General features: G+C 32.8%; 4 protein-coding genes and 1 long non-coding RNA gene across 8 annotated transcripts; all 5 read right to left on the reverse strand.

The window, feature by feature from the left end:
* Positions 1 to 448: 448 nt before the first annotated feature.
* LOC140051572 (uncharacterized) lies at positions 449 to 4681 on the reverse strand. The gene is made up of 5 exons (XM_072096827.1): positions 4508 to 4681; positions 2923 to 3020; positions 2259 to 2615; positions 1948 to 2169; positions 449 to 1725 (listed from the first exon to the last, which is right to left on the reverse strand). Exons 1-5 carry the CDS (start codon positions 4621 to 4623, stop codon positions 863 to 865), a joined length of 1656 nt encoding a protein of 551 aa, XP_071952928.1. The 5' UTR covers positions 4624 to 4681; the 3' UTR covers positions 449 to 862.
* A 1931-nt stretch (positions 4682 to 6612) lies between these two features.
* On the reverse strand, positions 6613 to 9861 carry LOC140051607 (uncharacterized). Of its 3 annotated transcripts, none has more exons than XM_072096875.1 (4): positions 9752 to 9861; positions 8210 to 8569; positions 7561 to 7932; positions 6613 to 6760 (listed from the first exon to the last, which is right to left on the reverse strand). In XM_072096875.1, exons 2-4 carry the CDS (start codon positions 8565 to 8567, stop codon positions 6615 to 6617), a joined length of 876 nt encoding a protein of 291 aa, XP_071952976.1. In that variant the 5' UTR covers positions 8568 to 8569; positions 9752 to 9861; the 3' UTR covers positions 6613 to 6614. The 3 variants fall into 3 exon arrangements, with proteins under 3 accessions (XP_071952976.1, XP_071952975.1, XP_071952974.1); XM_072096874.1 differs by lacking the exon at positions 9752 to 9861 and adding an exon at positions 8772 to 8812; XM_072096873.1 differs by lacking the exon at positions 9752 to 9861 and having other exon boundaries at positions 8210 to 8631.
* An 881-nt stretch (positions 9862 to 10742) lies between these two features.
* On the reverse strand, positions 10743 to 15518 carry LOC140051340 (uncharacterized). 2 transcript variants are annotated; one of them, XM_072096526.1, is made up of 5 exons: positions 15271 to 15518; positions 13969 to 14063; positions 13101 to 13451; positions 12319 to 12702; positions 10743 to 11670 (listed from the first exon to the last, which is right to left on the reverse strand). In XM_072096526.1, exons 1-5 carry the CDS (start codon positions 15339 to 15341, stop codon positions 10880 to 10882), a joined length of 1692 nt encoding a protein of 563 aa, XP_071952627.1. In that variant the 5' UTR covers positions 15342 to 15518; the 3' UTR covers positions 10743 to 10879. The 2 variants fall into 2 exon arrangements, with proteins under 2 accessions (XP_071952627.1, XP_071952626.1); XM_072096525.1 differs by having other exon boundaries at positions 15209 to 15518.
* A 5997-nt stretch (positions 15519 to 21515) lies between these two features.
* LOC140052549 (uncharacterized) lies at positions 21516 to 23495 on the reverse strand. Its single transcript, XM_072098158.1, has 3 exons — positions 23237 to 23495; positions 22584 to 22862; positions 21516 to 22112 (listed from the first exon to the last, which is right to left on the reverse strand). The coding sequence occupies exons 1-3, from the start codon at positions 23493 to 23495 to the stop codon at positions 21772 to 21774; spliced, it is 879 nt and encodes a 292-aa protein (XP_071954259.1). The 3' UTR covers positions 21516 to 21771.
* Positions 23496 to 23515: 20 nt separating this feature from the next.
* Positions 23516 to 25187, reverse strand: LOC140051003 (uncharacterized). Its single transcript, XR_011845475.1, has 3 exons — positions 25103 to 25187; positions 24083 to 24180; positions 23516 to 23587 (listed from the first exon to the last, which is right to left on the reverse strand). It is a non-coding gene; the product is annotated as an uncharacterized lncRNA (long non-coding RNA).
* Positions 25188 to 26824: the final 1637 nt, after the last annotated feature.

Consider the following 26824-nt stretch of genomic DNA (forward strand, 5'->3'; position numbering starts at 1 on the left):
CTAACATGGTCAATTGACGATTCCGCACGATTCTATACGAACAAGACTGTGAGACTCAAATCAAACAGGGGAGGAAAACACGCGAATTGTGCATCAGTATTTGCTGATTATGCGGCACACGTTTTAACTACTGAAGAGTATTTACAAATAGTAATTAAAAAATTCAACCAAGTCGTTTATTGTTTGGCCTCAAAGTAAACAAAGAAAACTCGTTTTTTCATGTAACGAGAGGTATTAAGAGGGCGTCCCCCCCCCCCCCCGCAAGATTCACGCAGAGTAGAAAGGGAACATTTACGATGGGTTGAGATTAAATTTTTATATCATACGAAGATGCTCTGTAATAGAGATTTGACTACACGGAATCAAGCTTTACGGACCTTTATCTATTTGTAGTAAAATACTATCTATATCTAGTAGCTACACACATAGTATATCGACAGATACAATGCAAACTATCCTGCTTTTATTGTTTTATACAAATAATTGCTTTCATGTTTAAAAGGACATAATGTCATCGCCACACTTTATTCATAGTAATATAAGTAGTATAAGAAACACAATTTCTGAAATTGAAACACTTCTTTTTTAAAGAATGTTTCGTAGTTCATTTCTAAGAATGTTTTTAAATCACTATAAAGTTAGTTTAGGCCTAATTGATTAATTATAATTTAGCTTATATACTTTTTTCTAAAAAGCATTATACTTAAAATTACGCAAGACAAAAACAATAGCATAAAGAATATACATCATCAATCTGATTAATAATCAAATGAGCGGCCTATAATATTGATGTTTTTTAACAATTACAGATATTTTCTTTAATTTGTTCTTCTTCCGAATAAGTAACTCATTCAGAGGCTTATTATTTGTTACGTTGAAGGCAGTCATAGGTAGAATCTTCTGGTGACGACATTGTGCTATTTATCGGTATGTCTACGTAAGTGTACATGTTGTCTGTTTGCGATGGAGTATCTGTCTTCAACTTTCCATATTCGTTTTTCTGAGCTTCTTCATTGGCTGTACTATAAACGTCATCATGTTTTTCATCAATATGTGTACCTATTGTCGACTGCATGTTGGTAGAATCATCATTAGTTCCTGTTGTGTTTTCATATGGTACGTCTTGGATATGCCCCTCCTTATCCGATTTCACTTCAGCAGCATTTATACAGTTGTAGAGTTCATCACCATTCGAAAGGCCTTCTGTATTTGCATACGATACGTCACCAATATCTGTTTTGGTACCAGGCGTCATATCCGAGGCATTTAGTGTATCGTAGGTGTCACTGAAATCTTGGTCAATACGTTTCTTTTTATTTGGTAAGGCATACAAACCTACCGCCACGTTGTTTGGTTTTGCTGCTGGGGATGACGGTGACATGGCTGCGTCATTTGAAAGTTCTTCTGTATTTACATACGATACGTCACCAGTAACGTCTGTTTTGGTATCAGGCGTCATATCCGAGGCATTTAGTGTATCGTAGGTGTCACTGAAATCTTGGTCAATGCGTTCCTTTTTATTTGGTAAGGCATACAAACCTACCGCCACGTTGTTTGCTTTTGCTGCTGATGATGACGGTGACATAGCTGCGTACTTGCAAGGTGTTTGGGGGTTTGTTGTGTCTGTGTATCGAACAGGATCACTCAGTGTCTCTGCTGGTGCAGCTATCTCTGCATAATCATCAGAGTGTGCCGGAACGTATATGTCATTAGAATGTGAATTGCCTATATTAATACAAGGATTGAAATATTCGACAAAAAATTAAAATCTTAGATGATCATATCTTCGTGACATAAAAATTTGGCAAAGGAATTTGGAATAGGATTAAAATCAAATAATTGACCATTATATATGTTGAAATGAAAAAGGCATAATGCATTCGAAGGTTCGAAAGGGTTCCATCGATTTACGGCAAGTAGCTATTTTTAGTATTAATCTCTACGTACCTTTACCAATACCATGTTTAGTGTCTGAACTCATTCGCCGCTTTTTCTTTTTACGTCGAAAGAAAAATAAAACAATGAGTAAAATCATGATTATAACAACCAACGGTACACAAATCACAGCAACTACACCAGCACTTGACTTGTTTTCAGATATATTCGGTTTGGTATCAGATATATTTGGTTTGGTAGTTTGTAACGGCGCCGAGCATATTTCAGTTTTATCTATAGAGAAATTTCTAACATTTATAAAATAATTTATAATATATTTTGGTAGGTGTACCCAAGTAATGTGTCAACATGTTTATACTCACCAGTAGATTCACAGATAATGGCGTTTACCATGTCAGTTGTTGAACAGTCCTTGTTTTCGCTTGTTATGATATTATTGTTTTCTTCTCCATCATACACATCAACTATTACGCACCCTGTCACGAGGTTCTTCTTCTGTATGTCTGATTCTACATGAACATTAAATCTACTACTAGACCCTTGTTCAAGAAAACGTAATGCGATGTATGTTAATTGGTTGTATTCCTTAACGCTATTTATGACTTTAATATTTCCACCAACCATTTCTTCACATTCCCGTTGAGCATCAATACACGATCTGTTTTCATTGCTCACTTGTATATATGCATAGCAGTTAGGGTCGCTGTATAATGTGTATTCTGCAAACAAAAAGAACAGATAGTAGGCCTTTGGCAACAGTGAATAATAACAATATAATATTTATAACGTGAAGAATTAATTTATGAACATCCTTAGATCAAGTATTTATTTCTTATGATTTATTAAGATAAACATTTATATTTGTTACACTTTTAATTGAAATACTATTATATTTTGCAAATTTTAAATTGTTATGCTTTTTTTCTATGTTTCCACTCCCATCTGGATTTGTGTACATCCATCGTCCATTTTCAACGTAATTATATAACAATTGATTAGCTTATTTTGACATAATACTCTACATACTTGTTGTTACATGCTTGTTTTTATTCGGCACTTTATATGTCCAATTTCCATCTTCAGGGTAAAACAAGTAACATCCTGCACCCGAACAACCAAAACCACTATAAAACACAAAATAGAGAATAAAATGATTTATGGATTAATGTATGACTCACTTATGATTACCACTGTTGTTGTTTCACTTTCCACAGTAGGCCTATACGTCTACACTACCAAACTTTAAAAACAAAAAACAATGTGATGTGCCCATATATGCGCATGATGACGTCATATCATTACCGTATTTGGGCACATCACACTTTTTTGTCAAACTAGTTTGATAGTGTACAGTATAGCTTTAGAATATAAAGTGAAATTAATCAAATCTTCGTTTGGTCTGTTATGGTCTATTAGGAGGGACAACAATGTTTTCATTCATGTACGATTTCACATTATGTATCACATCACAACAATCATCAATACTGTTTATCTACAAATTAGACAATTAGACGCATATATTTTTTAGTCAAATGAAACAGGATATTAACGATTATTCTCAGAATTGTATTGATACATTCACAGTCGGATTGCAGTGTTTTACTACTTGACATATAATTTACAATTGTCTGTCCATATTAATAATAATAATAATAATAACAATAATAACACTAATAATAATAATAATAAGATTTTTATAGCGCACATACCCCTCCAGAGTGCTCAAGGCGCATATTCCCAGAATTTTATTTTTACATTCATTCATAGGCCTTCAATATTCTCAAGCTCTGTCAAAATATGCATCTATCGCCATCACGATGTTTACTTACATTGGCAGGTGGACATAGTAGGATTGAACTAAAACTGTTATCGTAAGAGTCTAATCCTCGGAGAACAACCTTTTCAGGAAGTCCATGTTTCTAATGCAATCTGTAGTTTGATCGAATTGATCGTTGCATTGCCTATGTCTTGCACACAGACGTATTAACAGTTTTGGCCGACATGAATAAAGACTTTACATATTTAGATCAAACGTTAACAGAGTTAACCCGAGTGTAAACAAAGTTTAATTACGAATGTGCGTTTTTGTTTAGTACATTAATTGATGGCTTTTTACCATTTTTAATTTTCTTACCCATGATACCAAAAGCAATAATTTAAATTGAAGAATTCTATAATTCTTTGAAATGTAAATTGATCTTATCTGAATAATAATATTACATTACAATGTACGTAAACATTTCCTAACTTTGTTATAGGTCCACATCATCTTTTTAAATTATTACGTATACAATACATACATTTTTTGTTATGTCCAATAAAATATATACATTTTTGCAAAACAAAATACTATTAAAATATACATTTGATTATAATAAAATAGCCATATTGACCAAATAACAAGAGGATTTTTACGAAGCGAGATCTACGAAATGAACTTGTGTATTCTCATTATCTTTGATGCTGTATGTTTCCACCTCTTACGGTTTTCGTAACAATACAAATCAATGTACGTGAATACATTCAGTTTTCTACCCTGACTATGCTTATCTTAGAAGTATAGAACAACCAGTTACAGAAAAGGCAAGTAACAATTTATTAAAATACTTACTCAGGACACGGTACAGTCCCTGTCGATTCCTTTAACAGGCATATTACTAAAATAAGAGACTTGTAACTCCCCACTATAAGTGAGGCATATTTCAGCCATTGTATAGGCCTGTACATAATAGCAGCTTTCACGAATCTTGTCGAATCATAAGTGAAATGTAAACGACACGGAAATTATATCCAAACATGAAAGATTGAAACTTTTTTATATTGATGTATAGGACCTCTCTGTATATCCGGGTTAAGTGGTTTTAAGTTTCACTTTTCTATTCATAGTATTTTTTTAAAATCCAACACGATCACCTTTATATCTAAAGGTAGCCTAAACAACATGCATCATACTGTATAAACTAAACATTAATATGCATTGTTATTGTCTAATGCAATTATAACGTTTCCGTATATTCTCCTTTTTTTAATCAAAGTCCTCCATTTGTTTATCCCTGTTTAGATTTTAAACGAATACATCGGCCGTTACCCTTTATAAGTGTACACAGAAATGGTTCTTAAAAATTGTAAACAGCTAAACTTGTTTTTATAGAAAAATTGCGATTCAGTTAAAATAGAATATTTTTAGTGTCAAAAGTGGTATAGAATCGGGTCTGCATTGAAAGAACCGGCAAAAGTAAAAACATAAATAACTAAATAAAATCTGAATAGCCACAGCCGGGTAAAGATTTTACTGATTCTTAAAGAAAATGTGGTGTACAGCTAGTTGTTTTTTTTTACAACCGTACAAGTTGTATCATTTTATTTAAAACATTCATTATAGTTAGTAAAAATTTCGATTACATACTTGTTATAAATAAAATGTATTAATACATTATTCAGTAGTTATTTTAAATATAGTAAGGAATAATATCATAAAGAATAAGCATAAGGTGTATTCACAAAAGGTTTACTCATTTCAGAGTGACTTGTTGTGAACTAAATTGTATTAGAATTTTACTGAAACACTACCAACCTTTTACTAACAATGCTGTTTGTAAAACAATGAATATCGTATAGCCTATATGAGGGTTGGAATAAAGCAGTATGATAATATCCTAAATAGGCCTATTACCAAGAATGATGGTTCAAAGACTATATAATATTTTATTAAGAACATATTTAAGGCATTGTATGATCAAGGAATATAATAATATTATTTCTCAATACATAGTAGTAATTCATCAAGTTAAACATTTAAACGTATCAACCGATTCTGCTACTCTATATAGCACCCTCTATAATACTCTATAATATAATAATAATAATAAAATATTGCTGATAGTTATACAGATACATACCTATTGACAGTATCAGAATCGGGTGAACGTATGAATAGTTTGCCTTATAAGCTAACATTTAGATTACACTAGTAACTGTACTGGAACACTTGCTGATCGGATGAAAACTTTTTCCCATCTACTTATTCTATTATATCGATTATAATTATATACAAAACTAATGTTCCACATTGCGCTGAAGTTTGTCATAGGCATTTTCTTCCACAAGATTCAATGGAAGAGCTGTGTCTACGTAAGCGTACATTCCCTCAGATGGTACCTTCTCTTGCGTATTCAGCTTTCCATACTCGTTTTGTTCGCATACTGCGATATCTCCTTTCTTGTCACCATTATTCTTTTCACTATGATTGTTTATAGTTGAGTATGGCAATTCATATTCACCATCAGATTTTCCATTGTTACCACCAGGTTCTACGTTCATGTCTTCGTCATTCAGGGTATCGTAAACGTCGCAATCATCTTTAAAACCTTCTGTGTTTGCGTAAAGTGTGTCGTCAAATCCATTTTGGAAGTCGCCTGTATTTTTCACCTGTGCTTTTTGTTGCATGTCAGTTGTATTTAGAATATCGTAAACGTCGCCCCCATCTTGTGTGAAAACCGTTGTGTTTTCATGTGGTGTTCCATCGAAACCTTTGTTGGACTGTAGATGTTGAATGTCCGCGACATTAAGGGCAGTATAGAGAGAATGTGATTCTAAGCTTAAATATTTACTTTCAAACCCATCTTCGATTTCTTCATTATGATTGTTCCTACTTGCACTTTGTTTTGCTGATTGCAAATTGTCATCATCTTGTCTCATTTCTCGCTCCTCTCTTGGTTTTAGTGCATCTTGCACATCACTTGTTGTTGATTGTAGTTGTGTTGTATTCCTGTGTCGTATAGAATATTTTCAACTTCGCATGGATGTTGATTATCAGATGTAGAATGCTCGTGAATTGTTGCACCATTCGAGTACGAGACATTTTCTGATAAGGATAAAATAATTACTTATTAAATTTTAAATTAATAATATAATCAAATATAATAAAAAATATGTTGTACTTGATCTTACTGTGAATAATTAAACGTGGGTGACCAGTCATGTTGGTCACATGAAAAAGATACGTAATGGATAAAGATAATACCTTTGATTAAAGTAGCTCTACCAAAGTTATAGCTTATTTTAAATATCAGGTAAAGGAAACTGAAATCATAAAGCACTAACGCCAAATTGGCCTGCCATTCGTTGGCATCAAATAGTAAATTGTGTTTGTTAATATACCAAACTGACAGAAACACATTGATCTATTAATAGAATGAAGTACATTAAACACTAAGGAGTTGGATAGCCGAGTGGTTAAGACACTTGACTGTCATACAGATAGACCCAGTCCACTCAGCTGTAAATGAGTACCTGGTTGAAAATACTAGGGAGAAAAAAGGCGACGTGGAAAGGAACTGGCCACCCTACCACATAATGCCGAGGCTTAGTATTATGAGCTCCTAACAGCTCATTCCCCTACGTTCAGAGAACACGGGACTCACCCTTTACATTAAACACTATAAATTATAGTAAAATAATCAATTCAAAGCTATATAGCAATTGTCCTCAAATTAGAGTTTCTGACAGAGATGTGAAAAGTATTTTAACTTGGTTTTTATTATCATATCCAACGTTTAGCCTGGCGTCCTGAATTTAGCTCAACTCATAAATTCCACGAAAGTTTGCTTTAGAATTCTTCTCCTATCACGAACTCATTGTACATGAATTAAAAAATTCACATACCTTGTATGTCTTGATGTTTACTTCTTCTGTATCGGATGCAACACGTGAACGTCACAATGACTCCAACAGCAAACACGAGTACAGGAATTCCGACAGTAACAAGTAAATCAGGATCGGTATTAAGATTTTGGTTATCTCCATCTGGATACGTAACCTCCGAATAATCAGTAGTCGGTCCAGTGACGCCAATTGGATAGATATTAGATGTTTTAGAAGGTACTTCTGACGTCGGTATCGGGTCTGATGGTGTAGTAGACATCGACAATGACATCGATGCTGACGTCATGTCTGATGAGGTAGTAGTCATCAACGATGTCAACTGCGTATTCGTTGTATCAGTTGTTGACACAGTACATATTCCAAGATCTAAATCTGCATTCATTAAAATAGAAAAGAAGTTACGCTTTGTGACGCCATGCATACATTATTCACTGGCATAGCCATAAACAATTGGAACATTAAGGTACTTTAAGTATTTGTTGAATTTTAAGATGTTAATATACCGGCCACTTTTTCTATTTCTAAAATCTAATAATCAAATATAATTATGTATCAAGGTACAGGTAACAGGTATCATAATTTAAAAAGATCACCTAAAAAGTATAAACATCAACCAAGTATCAAGCAAGCAAATGTAATGTCTTCTTACCAGATGACTCACAGACCATGGTGTTTATTTCTTCTGTGAAGCAACCCTTGTTTCTAATGTATATATCATTTTGAACCCCCATTCTGTTTTCCACTACAACGTTTGCACACCCAGCATATAAGTTCTTTTCCGGATATTCTTTATCGGCATAAACATTGAAGATACTTGTTGATGGATGTCTCAGACGTTTCAGAATACGGAGAACATTATCTGTCAGCTGATCATACTCGTCTTTGCTATTTATAACAGTGATGTTGCCTCCAACTTGTTCACATTCATGTTGTGTATCAATACATGATTCGTTTCTGTTTGTACTTCTTATGAACATGTAACAGTTAGGATTATCATACACATCCATGTCTAAAGAAAACATATTGATATAGCTATAGTATTTAGATAGATACAGTAGATACATAGGTGCCTGGAATACGAAAATTAGATTTGAAGGTATTGTACACAATGAGCGGGAAAGTGTGGATAGCCAATGTTTATGAATGGTTTATCTGTTGTTGCCACCGAACAACTCACAATATGTATAGCATCAATTGTTACTTTTGCATACCTCCATTCCGTTCTCGTCCACCTGGTTCTTTGTACATCCACCTATTATGTTCAGGGTATATCAGGTAGCAATTATTACCTGAACACTCAAAACCTCTATAAAACAACAAAGGGTATTTCTTTTTACTGCTGCAGCAATAAGAAGAACTGTTTATTTGATGCAAAAAAACCAACAACAAATATCAGTATATAATTTAAGAATGAATCTGGGTGACTCCCATTAAGAGTAGGCCTAAGTAATTGCCGCAAACTGCAGTTTTTATTATTATTATATTTTAGATAAATGATTACATAAAAAATAAATAAACACATATGCCTAATAAATAAATAAAATTTTAGTCTCGGACGGAAAGCATATTAATATATAAGTAACTATTTAAAGCAAAAGATTTTCAACAGGTTATCCACAAATAATGTTTTCCCGCGGAGAACTAACCCCTTGTAATGTTACTACTGGTTGACTATCCCCTAAAAAAACTTCTCATTTGGGTCAACCACACCGTACGACAATTACAAGCTAAGATAATTACCCACACGGCAACTAAATAAGTTAAATTTGATCAAGATCTGCTTAAGATGTTTGTCATGAAGTTGGTTGTCAAAAAAACTTAATTAAAAAAACTAAATTATAGGGGCGAGTGTGACTCTCTCACATTTGCACACGTCCCTAAATTGATGAAAAATTAAAGATACCGTATTGTTGCAAATATACTATTGGTTAATAGTTTCGGAGAGGGCCCTACTTACGAAACTATATGGTTTGCCCAAAATGTGTTTAGATTAGGCCTATGAATTAATTTATGTAACCGAAAATGTCATCATCATCGTTAACTCCCGTGATTATTATAATTCATTCATTATCTTTTAGGCCTACCATTAAATAAGCCTATTAGTAGACATGCAGAGATATAAAAATACTGCAGTCTCGTCATTAAATTTACCTACTAAATATACAGTATTATGAAATATAGACTGACTTACCGAGGACACTGTGCCCCAATGATAAGAAACTGACAAGCTAGGGCTAATATAAACACCTTTATTTTGTAGGCCATACTTTATTCCGTCCAAGTAGATCACTTACACACACCTTGAACCCGGAAATGTTGTGTAACCTTTTTGAGAAGGCCTAAATAAACATTGTATTTTCTATGTATTACTTCCACTTTTAATGTTAGAAATAAAGTGTCTTGAATAAATTATAATCAATTAATTTATACTATGTTTTAAATTCATTTTTACATCCTATTTGTCTGCTAATCTTGATACAGACCAACGTTTCGCGATATTATATTTATAGGCAGGCCTATAATTATTAGGAAGGAACATTTTGTGTTACAACAATGCCTTTAAGCTGTTCTTGCGCAAATCCCAGTTGTAGCTCTGGCATTGTGTTTAGTTAACAATTATATTTTATAATAATAATAATAGAGAGTCATGACGCTCGCAAATGCATGGTTTTATTAGCGGATTAGTACGCATGCCCGGGTTTACAAAACTCTTGTTAAGTAACATTTAAGGTGTTCGATATTCACTCAGCTAATTTGTAAGATGTAATTTATATTGTTTATGTAGGCATTGTTATTCTATTTATTTCATTAAGTATCTTTTATAGAGTCTGTGCATTTTAATTTGATAATGATATCCGAAAAATAAAGAAATGAATGAAATAATTTATTCCGATGATCTTTAATTATACTATATGATTGTTGCCTTTAAGGAAGTTAATTTGTATCTCCAGTGAGATCTATCCAGTGATATAATATTATAACTTCGCCATTTTGCATTTGGATTTATATTATCTTAAGAATAAAGAACATATATTTCATCTAATACAAAAAAACTATCAGTGAAGAAACGAAAGAATCAGGAAAACATTTTTTATTGTTTCTTTTCGCCATTATCTTTTTCATTAAATATTCTATAATATGTTCTGCAAATCAAAGACATTTGAAAAAAAGAAAGATTTGTATGCTTGTATTTATTTATGTTAGAAAGGAAAAACGTAAATCTATTTTATATTACACAGTGTGCTGAACTTTCAAAGCAAAGTTAACACCCTTCCCCAACTATTGTTTATCTATTGAGGATTGTTTTTATAATAAATATCTAAAGTGCCATATTGCGCTGAAGCTTGTCATAGGCATTTTCTTCCACAAGATTCAATGGAAGATCTGTGTCTACGTAAGCGTACATTCCCTCTGATGGTACCTTCTCAGGCGTATTCAGCTTTCCATACTCGTTTTGTTCGCATACTGCGATATCTCCTTTCCTATCACCATTATTCTTTTCACTATGATTGTTTATAGTTGAGTACGGCAAGTCATATTCACCATCAGATTTTCCATTGTTCCCATCAGGCTCTAAGTTCATGTTTTCGGCATTCAGGGTATCGTAAACGTCGCAATCATCTTTAAAACCTTCTGTGTTTGCGTAAAGTGTTTCGTCAAATCCATTTGGAAAGTCGCCTGCGTTTTTCTCCTGTGCTTCTTGTTGCATGTCTGTGACATTTAGAATATCGTATACTTCGCCTCCATCTTGGGTGAAAACTGGTGTGTTTACTTGTGATGTTTCAATATCTCTATTCGATTGTAAATGTTGAACGTCCCCGACATCAATGGCATTGTAGAGTTCGCATTCAACGGAAACTGAACTTCCAAAGTCATCTTCGATATCTTCATTACGATTGTGCCTACTACTTCCACTTTGTGTTGCTGATTGCAAATTGTCTGAATTATGTTTCATTTCTCGCTCGTCCCTTCGTTTTAATATATCTTTTTGTACATCACTTGTTGCTTGTAGTTGAATTCCAGTATCGTATAGAATATTTTCAACTACGCATGAATGCTGATTATCTGAATGCTCATGAATTATTGCACCATTAGAGTACGAGACACTTCCTATTGTAAAGATAAAATACTAATTTTAAAATAAAATGTTTAATATATTGATAGATACTTTAATATTAGCACTATAACTCAAAAATAAGCCTAAACCACACGACCGGGGATACTCGCGTCATTTGAACTGGACTGGCTTTAAATTCGGCTATGTTAGGACAACGACAACTTGTCGCGACAAAAAGAGCTCTTTAGAGACCAATTTCATTATGATGGCCAAATGTGGCGTAATTCATGGCTATATTCTGTACAAAAAATCAGGTCGCGGGGGTATCATCATGAATTCACTAATTAGATGATGTCTGTCCAGCAGCATGGTACGGGTAAACCAATAGTGTACTATGAAAGCAATACTTAACAACCAGCTTATTTAATAATAAACAAAGTAATTTGATAAAACATTTTTTAACAATAAATTGTGTTATAAGGTACCACGTTGGTAGGAATACAGTATCATCTATTTGAAGTGTCTTACATAGAATATGTGATGTTCAATCTGATCAAAGTGGGATTAGTTTAAAATAAAATATGTAAAAACCCTTAATCATAAATTGCTGTAATAAATTGTCTTTAGAATAGGCAACTCGTTTGGAAATTCGATGGACTTTTGGTGTTTAAAAAATAGATAAATTACCAGAATTCACATACCTTCATGTTTACTAAGTTGTTTGTTTTTTCTGTATCGGATGAAACAGCACATGAACGTCACAATGACTACAAAAACTACACAAAAAAGTAAAGGAATTCCGACTGGAACCAGCAAATTAGGATTAGTATTTTGATTATCACCATCTATATACGTAACCTGCGAATGATCTAAAGTAGTCTGTCGTGTGACATCAATTGGATAGGTAATATATGCTTTAGAAGGTACTTTTGACGTCGACATCGGGTCTGATGAAGAAGTAGACATCAATGATATCATCGATACAGACGTCACTATCAGGTCTGATGGAGTAGTAGTTACCAACGATGCCAACTGCGAATTCGATGTATCAGTTGTTGACACTAGACAAATCCCACGATCTACAACTGCATTCATTAAAATAAAAAAACGAGGTGTCCTGTCATTAAGTTCACCTCACAAAAATCTAGGACATGTTCCATAACAGTGGATAACGAAAGATCACGGCTATCATGATATTTTGTATTTTTCTCCATCTGTTTAAAATTATGGGTGAGATAATTTTGTGTCTAGAAGTATCCAGAACCATGTATGGTTCACAATACAATGTTTTAAGACATATTAGGCCTCTTATTCAAACCCAAGAGATATGATTAAAATCAAATTAGAACACTTACGATGCAGATGGTGACAACGAAAACAATAATGATACAAAAAGGTACGGTTTTTGTTTTTTTTTGTTTACTTTAGTATTTATAACATTGATATTTTAAAATGGCGGTTATAATCAAAAGCAATAACTTACCAGAAGACTCGCAAACAATGGTATCTACATTTTCTTCTGTGAAGCATTCCTTGTTTTCAATGTATATATCGTTCCAATTCAAAATTCCGTCATCGACTACAATCTTTGCACATCCAACATCTACGTTATTCTTTGGAGAAACCTCGACATAGACGTTGAAAGTACTTTTTGATCCAAATGTTAGAATATGGAGAACGTTGTTTACCAGATGCTTGTACTCATCTTCGCTATTTATTACAGTCAAGTTGCCACCAATCTGTTCACATTCATCTTTGGTATCAACACACGATTCTTCTCTTTGTGTAGTTCTTATAAATGTATAGCAGCTGGAATTGCTGTACGCATTTTCATCTACAATTTAAAAAAACTCCGGTGTTGAACAAATGTGAGTAAATTTTATTAGATAGGAGGAGATGGCGGATGATAGAGATATAGATATTTATTTTTCTCCGTGTTATATTGACACTGTTGATTCGTCTATTTGTTTTTTAATATTTTTATATAGTTTATTTTATATCATTGTTGTTACTTTGGGAGTACGGAACCTGAACTCTTGTTATAGTGATTAGGTTCACTTTTAGGTTCCTGCCTACTCCCTTAGTTTCTGTGTTTTGTTTGTTTGTAACTGGTTTTTGGCAATAAATAATAATAATAATAATAATAAGCTATCTCTAGGCAATCACACTGTTTTGTTTATTTAATTAATTTTTCAAGTTTTAATCTAGTTTTTGACTGGAACATTTAATCTGTATATGGTTTACTACTGTTTTGTCATATATCTCATTTCCTTCCTTAATAATATGACTCGTGGCTGTTTGCACTTCGTATATATTTATTAAAAAAACATGTAATATTGACTTTAATTTACCTGCATCGTGCGTGTCTTCTTCTGGATCTTGGTATTTCCAATCTCCATCTTCTGGGTATATCAGGTAGCAATCGGAACCCACACAACCAAATCCACTACAAAACATTAAGACATAATAATAATATTTTGTTGTAAAAGAACGTCACCTTATTTTAGTTTATATCACAATCCCATGGAGAAATTACTCTGTACGTATAAAACAAATATATGTTTAATACAATATATAAAAATAAATAAAACATAAATTGATAGGCATATCAATCACGAATCGGATGTCTAGAAAAGTTCATCAAAATTATCAGACTCCTCCATGATGATATAACAGTTTCAGTCTTGGTAAATGGTGAATCATTTGAAAACTTCGAAATTAAGAAAGAAGGAAACAAGGATGTGCTCCAGCCTCTTTTCAAATTTTTTTCAGCGGTACTCCTTCTTGTTAACCAGATGCTATAGAATTCATTGACAACTCTTCTACCTAGGCCCTGAATGCCATGAAGAAGATGACCACCTTAACAGTAAAAGAGCTACAACATGCAGATGATAGTCGGGAATACTGAAGACCAACAGCTGCAGGGCAATGAATTATTTCAACTAACATACTCTGATTTTGGACTGAAGCTCAACACCAACAAACCGAGATCAAGTGTCAACGGAAACCTGGATTGGATCCAGATGAACACCAACATGCCAGCATCACAATTGATGGACAAACCTTGAATAATGCTGAACATTTCACGTATCTTGGCAGCTGCCTCTCATCTAAACAGACATGGATGATAAAATACAGAAACGACTGAATGCCGCAACCTGGCATTTTAGGATTCGTTGACATTCCCACTAGATGATTGGTCAAATCACTTACGTTGCGTTACGTCCTTGCGTTGCGTCGCTAGTGGGAACCAAGCTTTAGTGGTTAGGCCTAATGAAGTTTGTTACGTCAATTAAACTGTTACATTAGTGGTAGATTTTTGTTATATTAGTGGTTAATGTTACATTAGTGGTTGATTTTTGTTACGTTAGTGGTTAATGTTACATTAGTGGTTGATTGTTACGTTAGTAGGTGATACAGGGCCTCAGGCCTCTGCGTTACGTACGTCACTGGCCAAGGACAAAAGAGTCTTGAAAACAGGGTGTATGAGATTGTGACGAAGTTTGAACAAAATAGAACGGAACATCGAGATGATTTACAAGAGAAGCCTCGTCAAAACTCAAGCACAACTGAGAGCAAACAGATGAATACCTTGCCCTATATCCGTACATGATCATAAAGCATAACCAGCTAAATATACTACACCAACATACGGAGGACATTCTGCCCCTGTGATGATAAGAATATGAAATCCTAGGGTTAATATACTGAACACCTCCTGCATTGCTTTTGCCTACTTCATTCTTCTTTACCGACATCTAATGAACCCGGAAATTGTAAGTGATGACGTGGTATATCCATGGTAATAAATAACCTTTAGACTCCCCAAACAAAAATGTACGAAATTATATTCTTTACTCCCGTGTAATACAATTCTATATTTATTCTGTGACTATACACACCGACGCAGATCCGACATGTCCCCACTATCCACACCCCCCCCCCCCCCCCCACCCCACCCCACATATTTTTAGTGGGAGATTTCGCCCCCCCCCCCTCACCTTTTAACAGCAAAATCATTGTTGAATCAGTGTTGAATACAGTATCTAAGAAGAATAGATTTTGCGTGTGAATATAACCAGTGGCGCGCTCACAAAGTGTTTCAATTTGTATACCTCCCCCAACCCCTATTAAAAACGGATCTGCACCGTTGACTATACAAACAAATATCAAGTTACTGCTGTAAGTATTACTGGTAGTCAAATACTCCTTTGTTCCATTATTACGATAAATCATTTACTTTTTTTATAATATTCGAAGTACAATCTTTAAATCTCAGAATAATCTCCTTCCAGGTTCGTTACCAATTAGTTCGTTTATACTTTGTTCGGCGTATTTTTCTAATATAGCCTACCACTAATTTAATTACCTAGTATATTTAATTTTAAGCCTTATCGTTTATAATACAGTTAAAACTGATTTGTGAACATACAGAAACAAAAATTAATATTAAGGATAAATAGCTAGATATCTTGATTAAATACAACAAGCGTGCGTGCATCCAATTTGACAATTTTTGAAAATGTATAGGCCTATCACCAGGGAAGGAATTATTAACATTTTTGATCATCTATAACATTCTTCCAGTAAGACATAAATATACATTTTGAAATTAGATGACGTCCGTGTAGTAGCTACTTGTATTTTTAGAACCCTGCTGAACGTTTGCCGGTACGACAGTATCATCGTACAATTGAACGGCAGTTGGCCTACCACGGTGACTAAGCTGGTACAATTCATTCCGATGTGTATCTTCGACGATTAGTTGACTATCCGTCTGAGAATCTGCGAAGATGATCAGAATTGTTCTTAATAAAAAAAAACACAAATTAACTATATTTTGGATAAGGTCTTTCGAATTATATAGATACGTAGGTCACAGGTGTATAAATAGGAATGAGGTTTTGCAAATGAATTCTAATTTCAAAATAAACAGTTATTATTAAGGAAGTAATATTTCTTACCTCTATTATTCATAATTTTCGGCTGATTCATCTTATGTCGAACGAAAAAAACACCAATGATTATGATAATGATTATAACAGCAGACGACACACTCATAGCAACCACTAAATTTGATTGTGATTTCATAACTAGCGGTTGTGTTGATGACATCATTGTTGTTGATAGTCTGGTGTGAGCTGTTAGAGACACTGGACATATTCCAGGATTTAAATCTAAACAGAATTAAACATTCTATAAATTTAGAACTCACAGAATAATTCATCTGATTAATTATAAAAACATAACAAATGATAGTTAGAAAAATGTTTTAAACATTAAAATACAAAAATGATCTTCTCACTATGTTGACAGTTCATTTTGAAGCATTCGGCAAAATTTGGCATATTGACACAAGAATACCTTTTCACAAAACGCATACAAAAGTGTGTCTATCGGAATAGAGCACGTATTTTGTTTTTAGTTGGAAGGTATTTTTTTTATTAATTTTATTTATAGGCCTAGGTATTTTAAATGTTTAGATACCAATATGAGTAAATAATAAATGATAAGAAACAGGTAATTCCAAAATAATATAAAATAAAACATACATAGAAGGTTATTGAATCTTGGTCTAATTTAGTATTTCAAGAATCTAATCAAGATTTTAAAAATATTCATAACATATAGAAAATGTCCAATGCATTTAGTACTTTTATTGGTGCCACCTTTTGTTAATTTTCAGAAATAATTCAATAAAATTAATGATGAATTATTATTTTCGGGGCAAAACAGAACTATTCTATTATCCACGTGAAAATATTAATAATTAGTAAAAGACTGTGATCGACTTACAGGTAGATTCGCACATAATAGTGTCTACCAAACGAGTTGTTGAACAATTGACATTCTGAATTGATGAACTATCAAATATCAGAGTTCCATCGTGAACACCGAGTATTGCGCACCCCTCGTTGATATCCTTCAGTAGATTTGATTGTGCGTGAACATGGAATGTTCTTCTTGTCCCAACGCTAGTAATATGTACAATATTGTTTACTAATTGATCGTATTCATCATTGGTATTTATAGTAGTGATGTTGCCGCCAGTCTTTTCACATTCAAGTTGTGCGTCGGTACATGACATTTGTTCACTCTCTTGCAGTTCCATAAATTGGTAGCAGTTGGGGGCGTTGTATACGTTGAACCCTACAAAGAAGGTAGGCCTTGATAAATGTTTTAATCCTATTTTATACAATCTTTGCGGGATAATTAATCTACATAAGGCAGTGTATGCGTTTGACCATCTCCATGCATTGATCTATAAATTACTGTTTTACCCATGTTATTTGTTTGAAGTTGGTTTTTTTTCCGTGCATTCATTATTAGGTTATATGCATGATATGCATATAACCTCTTGATTCTGTCAAAATCTTTATTTATTTATTTATTTATTAGGTTATATGCATGATATGCATATAACCTCTTGATTCTGTCAAAATCTTTATTTATTTATTTATTTTTTATTTATTTATTTATTTATTCTTTCCTTAGCACTATTTTGTCCGTGCATTATCTTGGCATCAGTTTAATCTAGCTAAGTCAAGTTTTCAGAGTATATTCCTCATGGCCAGGAATCGATGTGGTTATATTTTCATGATGCGTAATCAAAAATTACGCGGTCTACGCGCGATTTTACGAAATCACGTTTGTAATCATATCTTCACAAGCATGAATCACAATTAAACAAAATTTGGTACTCATAAATTTCAGGTCATATTTCATCATATGGCAATAAAATTACGTGCGTAGCGCATATAACGCTTTCGTACGCGCGCTTAAAATGTTCAAAATTGTCAAAATTTATTTTCGATGAAATTAGAGTACGTTTCAGGCAATTTTAAGCGTTTAAAAAATTGCCATGAGTGCGCAGATTTTTGCACGCGCACTGCGCGTTAAACGTTAATGCGCACTCTTTTTGCCCGATTTCTGTTTTACAATCTTTCTTTAATAATATCATCATATTTGATTCAGGTTTCAACTCGAAATTGCGTTATACGAGCACGTCAAAAGTGACTGGCTACGCACGTATAAGTTAACAAAATGGTAAAAATATGCTAAATTTTAAAATTAATATATATCGTCAGAATGCAGGGGAACACCTATTTTTTATTTCATTTTCTTGAAGTGTATGTATTATATGTATGATTTATTATCAAATAAAGAGAACAAAAGTTGATTAAGTCATCATTAATAGCATATTACATTTAAAAAAAATAATTTCGACAATCCAACAAATTATGACATTTTCTTAGGCCAAAATAACAAACTTATCATTAACTTTCTTCCTTCAAAAATTCATATATTAAAGTTAAAAGTATGTAGTTTGACAGTGCATCATTTGTATACATTTTAAAGATGTCATCATAGTAAAAAATTATAATTCATTTCGGTATGTAATAATCTATTTGCATCAAAGTGGTTACTGCATAGTAAATACACGGAGGAATTTTTCTACAACTTTTAGTCAGTTGTGGTCTGTGCTCGTGTCTATGGCTTTCAAGGTACCGAGATCGAGTCTCACCTTGGGAAACGAAATAAGATTTTTTTTTTATTATCCGTATTGTTTGTTCAAATTTATTTCTTAGTGTATAGATTATACACATGATTTATAATGAAATCTAGATAAAAATTAACTTATGTCTTTATTATTATGTAACAACAAATGTGGTTTATGACATTATACGCATATGGATCTTTGATCGGATTGTGATACCGGCTATGGTGTTCGCGTTAGCAAGGTCCTATCATATATTATAAATAATTAAAGATTCTGAGAAAATCAATCAATTAATATATCTTTTAAAAATCAATTATCTTTATTTAAATCAATGCATATAACCTATAATTCGTCATAGTGACGAATTAAATCTAGTTTCATTTGAAAATATAATTATCGTAAAATGCTCTTGTAAAATAATTATTAAATTACATTATGATTATTACTTAATTATATGTATATATTTATTATGATTAGGCCTATTGTTTTTATTCATATACCGTACACACTATATTAGAAGAATGGAATTCACACTCTTTTCAACATTACTGCCTTTTTTTTGCACTGTCATGGACATATATAAACATTTAATCTCATACCTGTTCTATCAATTTTTCCATCTGATTTTTTGTATTTCCAATTTCCATTTTCTGGGTATATCAGGTAGCAATTCGGACCTGAACACTCAAAACCACTAATAAAATCAAAAGATTAACACTATGTAATGCTAGCTTGTTTCGGGACTTTCGATACCACGTATGCTTTCCTGCGGCAGTTTAATAATACATGACAAAATCCCCTAAACAATTCCCGAAATTATTTTATGTAGTTTAAGTTTGGTTTGTTATAAGATTACTGAAAAATAAAATCAACATGAATACTATTTATTTTGTTATATTCATACTATATTTCAAAAGTTTAAGTTATTTTATATTTGTTTCCCTTTTTACATAATATCTAGGCCTACAGTATAATAAGAGTTTGTGCGTTTGTTCCTTATATTAGACATTGGATATCAAAATGACTGGAATTGTACTGGGAAGGTTTAAACTACGCCATCTTAGATCCAATATGGTGGCCAAAAAAGCATCTGAAATCACCTCCAAATATTGTTTTCCCGGTTTCGGATCGTATATTATTTGAGTAAAAGACAACGCGATTCTCGGTGGTGTATTTAGATTTCCCCAGTATCAAAACATTCCATAATAATTACAGCATCACATGTGTTTCACATGTATCACCTCGTAGACCATAACCTAAGATATGATACACATGCTAAATTACTGAAAACTATTTTCGTATGTAAAGATGACATCACCGAGAATTGAGTGAAAAGCCTGCTTTACGATACACATTCCAACCGTTGCCAACGGTATCCTTCCAACAACCAGCAAAACGTTTTTGTTTCTTAGATGATTTACTTTACGAAAATTCAGTACCCCACCAGTACCCACTAAAAACAAATAATAGAAAAATGTCTACTTACGGAGGACACTGTGCTCCAATTAACACAAGTTGGTAAGAAAAAGCTAAGACAATGTTAATCGACTGCATTATCATATTTATCGATCTTGTATAAGATCCTCTAAAAGAGGAAGCGTGTCTATGTCACGTTTGTCGCTAATTGTAGTTTCCGACACCGTTTGAATGTTGTTTTCATGTAGTCGATGATAGGCTATATATAAATAAATCTGAATCGTTCGTTCTGATTTAGGTTTCTGCTTATTTTATTTTGTATCTCCATTGAGATCCAGCCACTTTTACCCACAGCATTGTCATTTTTCAGTAATTTGCCTTGGATTAATAAAATATAAAATAAATACATAAATTAATTGTATTCTTAAATTTTTTTAATTCTATAATTGCTTTCACATTTTTTTAATCTATATTGTGTTTTTAGCTCTTGCGTTCAGTTTGGTCGATTCTGTTTTGTCAAGATGTCTGTTCGTCTGATTATCTATTTTTTATTTTTTTTTTAATGCATTCTGAATCGATGGAATTACATTTTATTTTGTAAATATTCTATAAAATATAAAAAATAACATTATCTGTTGAAGTTCAAATTTTATTCAAAATTTAAAGTTCTAAAAAGACATCCTCATTGCTATTAGTACATTATTAGTTATTGTATTCTTATCTGATATTATCTGATATTATCAGAAAGAAAAATATCAAGAATGAATTTAAACAAATTTTCGAAACATGATATAAAAGTATGGCATTAATGATTTACTGAAAGGAAAGAATTATAGATTGAATATTTTAGATTAAATGTAACTAATGGTAAAGCTATGGTAATATTGTTAAATATGTTGATTATTCAGTGTCACAATCTTGCAATATTAAAAATCTGTGGTTACCTTTCATTCTGTGCACAAAGAAATCCCCCCCCCCTCCCCCCAGAAAGAGAAACAATCTTGTTTTCAAAACTAAATTTAGCTACATTCAAACCAGCATCACATTTATTTTAAGCTTTAACAAATAAATGTATTCACAAAAGAGATGGCCATTATTCCATCCTATTTCACAATATCATTAGATCAGAAAGAGTATTATAAAAAAAATCTTTTTGGTCGGCGTCAGCAAAAATGTTATAGCGTCAAGACTATTCATGATGACTTACTGTACTAGAAAATAATGTTTAATAATAATTTTAATTATTAATGAGTTCAATGTATGAAATATTTGGATCATCAACACATTGCTCAGATTTTGCCGGAACGATAATGTCATGGTACAATGTACTCTGGTCAGTTGATGGAACAGCAGCACCATGCTTCTGCGAAATTAGCTGGTATAATTCATTCTGGTGTGTATCTTGGTTAAGGGATTTACTGTCAGTCTTCTTAGAGTTTACCGAAGGAACGACAGTATCATGGTACAATGTACTCTGGTCAATTGATGGAACAGCAGCACCATGCTTCTGCGAAATTAGCTGGTATAATTCATTCTGGTGTGTATCTTGGTTAAGGGATTTACTGTCAACCTCAGAATCTACAAAGATAAATCAACATGTGGCCAATTCGGACCACCTTTGTGCGATTAGCTTACATATCGCTGTATCTAGATTTCTCATCATTATGAATATTCGGTGATACAGCATCACATGTGTTTCACATGTATTGCCTATATTATCCTCCTATCAACCTAATTTTAAATGATCAGACACCACGTCAGTAAGCATGCTGTATTACGGTACCAGATATTCCTATGATACTGGGCAAAGAGTGTCGTATGTGGAGATACAGCACTGGTTATCGGGTAATAATTGTGGATTGGACGTTAAGCTGAAGGTCAATGTGTTAAACATACACTTCAATTCATGTCTTTCAAAACAAAATGGGGAAGACAGCTGGATTGCAGAAAAGCGTTGACATAACCTATTCAAAAAGAGGCAATAGTGTCAGTGTCAACAGACAACTAGGCCACTACAAGTGCTGTATTTTGTCTCTAAACGTTACGTACCTCTACTATGATTTCTTCCTGATGTTTTCAACTTGTTTCGTAGAAAGATTAAGGAACACATAACCACAATAGTAATTATAACAGCAGACGACACAGTTATGATATCAACCACTAGACCATGACATTTGTCAAGTTCATACCAGGGAGTTGTTTCAAGCAAATTGTTTGGTGTATTCGTAAATGAATTCGCGTTGCTAACAGTGGCACTAGAAGTCGTTGTTAGATCCAATCGTGACGTTGTCGTTTCTGTCGTTAATTGGCATATTCCAGGAGTTAACTCTATAATAAAGTTTCGATATTTCAATAATGAGTGATAAGTAAACATCCAATGTATAAGGTAATAATCTGACAATAGTAAGAAATTGATAATAATCATATGCATTACTAACAAGTTATGATTTATAGGCCAGAGTATGATATTCTCATCAAACGCCATCAATATGTTTTATTTTAATCAATATTGGTATGTTAAATTTAATAGACAGTATGCCTACATACATTGTTTCCTTTTATATATTATTTTCATTGACGTAATAATAGCAGCAACAATCCATATTGAGCCTACTCGGTAAATATAATGGATACATTAGCTATTTTCACTTGGTCATAAAAAGTTAAAGTTATTAGTTTGGTATGCACGTTGTCATACTCACCAGTAGATTCACAGATAATATTGTTTATCCTATCAGTTGTTGAGCAGTTCATGTTTTCACTATTTACGGTGTTCGACAAAGTTCCATCATCCACATCGATTATTGCGCATCCCTTCTTTAGCTTTTTCTGGCGTAGTTCTGATTCTACATGGACATTAAACTTACTACGAGACCTGACACTAAGAACTTGTAAAATGTTCTCTTTTAATTGATTGTATTCCTCAACGCTATTTATGACAGTGATGTTTCCGCCAACCATTTCACATTCACGTTGGGCATCAATACACGATCTTCGTTTATTGCTCACTTTTATAAATGTATAGCAGTTGGGGTGGCTGTATACATGGTCATCTACCAAAGAAAAAGAGATACTTTATTGTCTGCCAAAAAATTACACTTACAATTAGGCCTACCTAATTAAATAACATTTAAAAGACGTAGCTATTTAATAATACAATTATAATTGTAATTATTTTAACCGATGTATTAATATTTAAACATCTCAGATGTTTCGGAAGCTTTACATATTGTTAACGGATTTGGCGAATTTTTACGGATTCGACACATTTTTACGGATTTGACGCATTTTTACGGATTTGACGCATTTTGTATTTTCATCACCACGAGATGCATGGTCATCTTTGTTCTGTGACATTTTTTTCAATATTATGTTATTGTTTTCTTTTCATGTAGTGTGTTTGTAATTCAAATTATTCTTCAAAATAGTTTATTTTAGCAATTAGAGTACATTAATTATTTTATAAATGAAAACCAATGCGGAACAATAGTTTACAATGACAGTAATAATTATAATAAAGCTTAATATGATGACTGCAAATATAGCACCTGCATCATGCGTATTTCCGTTTGGATCTTGGTATTTCCATCTTCCATTTTCAGGATAAATCAGGTAGCAATTATTCACACCTGAACAATCAAAACTACTATAAAACAAAAATAAATAAATTAAAAAGATTTAATTTAGAACTTCGAGAATGGCCAGTTGTTTCATTTACCTTTGTAAATACAAACACATAGGTCTATAATTATAAATCTGTCTGACGTAGTTTGTTTATATTATTAGAAGGAACTTGACCAATTGGATACTGTACGTTCATAAACTTTAAAAAACAGAATCATATCAATTAAGTGCTAACAAATTGTTGCTTTCAATGATTTCTGTTTATAGATTCGTGTTCGTGTGTAGATTCTCGACACTAACTTTTTTTAAATTAGGTTCAACAATCCAAAGTTATCTTATATCAAGTGTTGTCCATGCTCGGATTCTTTTACCAAACACCGAACGGGCCTAAAATAAAGTTCTTGCAGTAGTAACTTGGTTGTAGCGTCTCTTTTCCATTATTATTCTGTTTTCAGTTTTACTTTTATGCTATGATTTGGTATCGATAGCTGTGTTTCGTTTATCCGGTCAATTTCAGTTTTTTAATATATTTTTGAAGATATGTCATACACGTTGACCTTTATATTCTTTACATAGGTATACAAATTGTATCGATACACAAACGTAATCATAAAAATGTCAGAAAGAAAATCAACCATTCATTTTACATTTGAGAATATTAAATGATAGTATGAAGACTTGTTGTTGTCGTACAGAATGTAGACCTATTTACATACATAATACTGTCAATAATGTGCCCTGATAGAAAGCTCAATAAACAACGGTGATGTGTTCGTTCCATCGTGTCAACTAGTAGACCTAGACAATACCTATACACATAACTTTTTATTTTTTATTCGAGGGTTATTCCAAACGAATATTATCTTTTCTAAAATCAACACTATTTCGATCCGCCCATTTGTGTGGGCAAAAGCGTAGCTAATGGCATGATTGATAATACTTACGGAGGACATGTTGCACCACTACATCTTGTTAGCATGCATATTACTGAGACACATTTCAGCCATTGTAAGCTATGCATGTTGCTGCTCCCACAACTGTTGTTATTGATAGAATAACACGGAAATACAACTGTACTTATTATCATAGCACAAACTGAAAGTATTTTCATTTCCTGCGTACGACACTACAACTTTAAACTGATACATTTTTTAACAGCCAGTATAACTTATTTTTCTAAAGTCCTTTACGATTTCTTTTTGGTATTTCCTTAAGCTTGATTCCCACTAGAGACGCAACGCAAGGACGTATGCGAAACGCAAGCAAGTTGACCAATGACAACGACAGTTCGAATACTCCATCGGCGGTGATTTGTCAAACCATTTACGTTGCGTTTACGTCCTTGCGTTGCGCGTCCTAGTAAAAGCTTGGTTCCAACTAGGACGTAACGCAAGAACGTAAACGCAACGCAAGAGTGTTGACCAATGACAAGCGATAGTTCGAATACTCCATCGGTGGTGATGTGTCAATCGAAGTTATAGACAGTTAGCAATCACAAGCGAATAAGCCATCGCTTGTGATTGGTCAATTCACTTGCGTTGCGTTACGTCCTTGCGTTGCGTCGCTAGTGGGAACCACGATTTTAACGTTGCGTTTACGTCCTTGCGTCGCGCGTCCTAGTAAACCAATAAGCATTTATTTCTAACATTTATGTGTGTTTTCGTACCGTACAAATCCATTGTCTTCTTTAAATCTTAGTTTGAGTTACAAACATTGGTATAAGCCTGTATTCAAATATATTCACATTCTATCATTACAAATACCAATATAGCCTATATAATATACATATTAACACAATTTTAATATAATTTTATATTAAAAAATACATATATATAAATCTTTATCGTTCTGATTTAGATTTGTGCTTTAAAAAATGTGTATCTCCATTGAGATCCAACCACTACATACCCACAGCATTGTAATTTTTCAGTAATTTGCCTTTGGAATAACAAGTATAAAATAATATACATGAATTGTTTTTTTTAGTTCCTTTTTTAGATTCTATAATTGCTTTCGTCTTTAAATTATTAAAATCTATATTTTGAATGTTATAAAGCTCTCATATTCAGTTCTAGCTACAATAATATGATCATGGTGATAATTCTGCTTTGTCAGTATGTTTGTCTGTCGGTTGGTCAGTTGTCTATTTCTTTATTTTAATGCATTATGAATCGCAAGCAGGCATGTATCGGATTCAATAGTATTTTGTAAGTCGACTGTTATTTTGTTTGATGATTGATCTGAAAATGCATTTTGTAAAATTATCGGTAACGTTATCGCTTCAAGTTAAACTTTTATTAAAAACAAAACATTAAAAAAAGACATCCTTATTCCTATTGTAAATATTGTTAGTTATTATCAGTAGATATCGGTCTACCTAAATATCTAATAATATCAGAAAAAAAAATCTACAATAAATACAAGCAAATTTTTTCGATTACAATTTTTGTAATACAGTACAGAGGGAAAATTGTAAATAAAAAAAGCATGTAAAAGAAAAATAAAGCATTATACAACTATGAATTTATTCCAACCATTGATGGTTTCCTAGCCCTACTACTCCTCATACGATGATAACACATATACGATTCTAAAGTGTAGTTTTTAATCAATGACATCCAGGTAGTAACTATTTTGATCAACGGGACGTAGCTCCGAGTTTTGGT

Source organism: Antedon mediterranea, chromosome 6 (assembly GCF_964355755.1).
Source record: "Antedon mediterranea chromosome 6, ecAntMedi1.1, whole genome shotgun sequence".
Taxonomy (NCBI): domain Eukaryota; kingdom Metazoa; phylum Echinodermata; class Crinoidea; order Comatulida; family Antedonidae; genus Antedon; species Antedon mediterranea.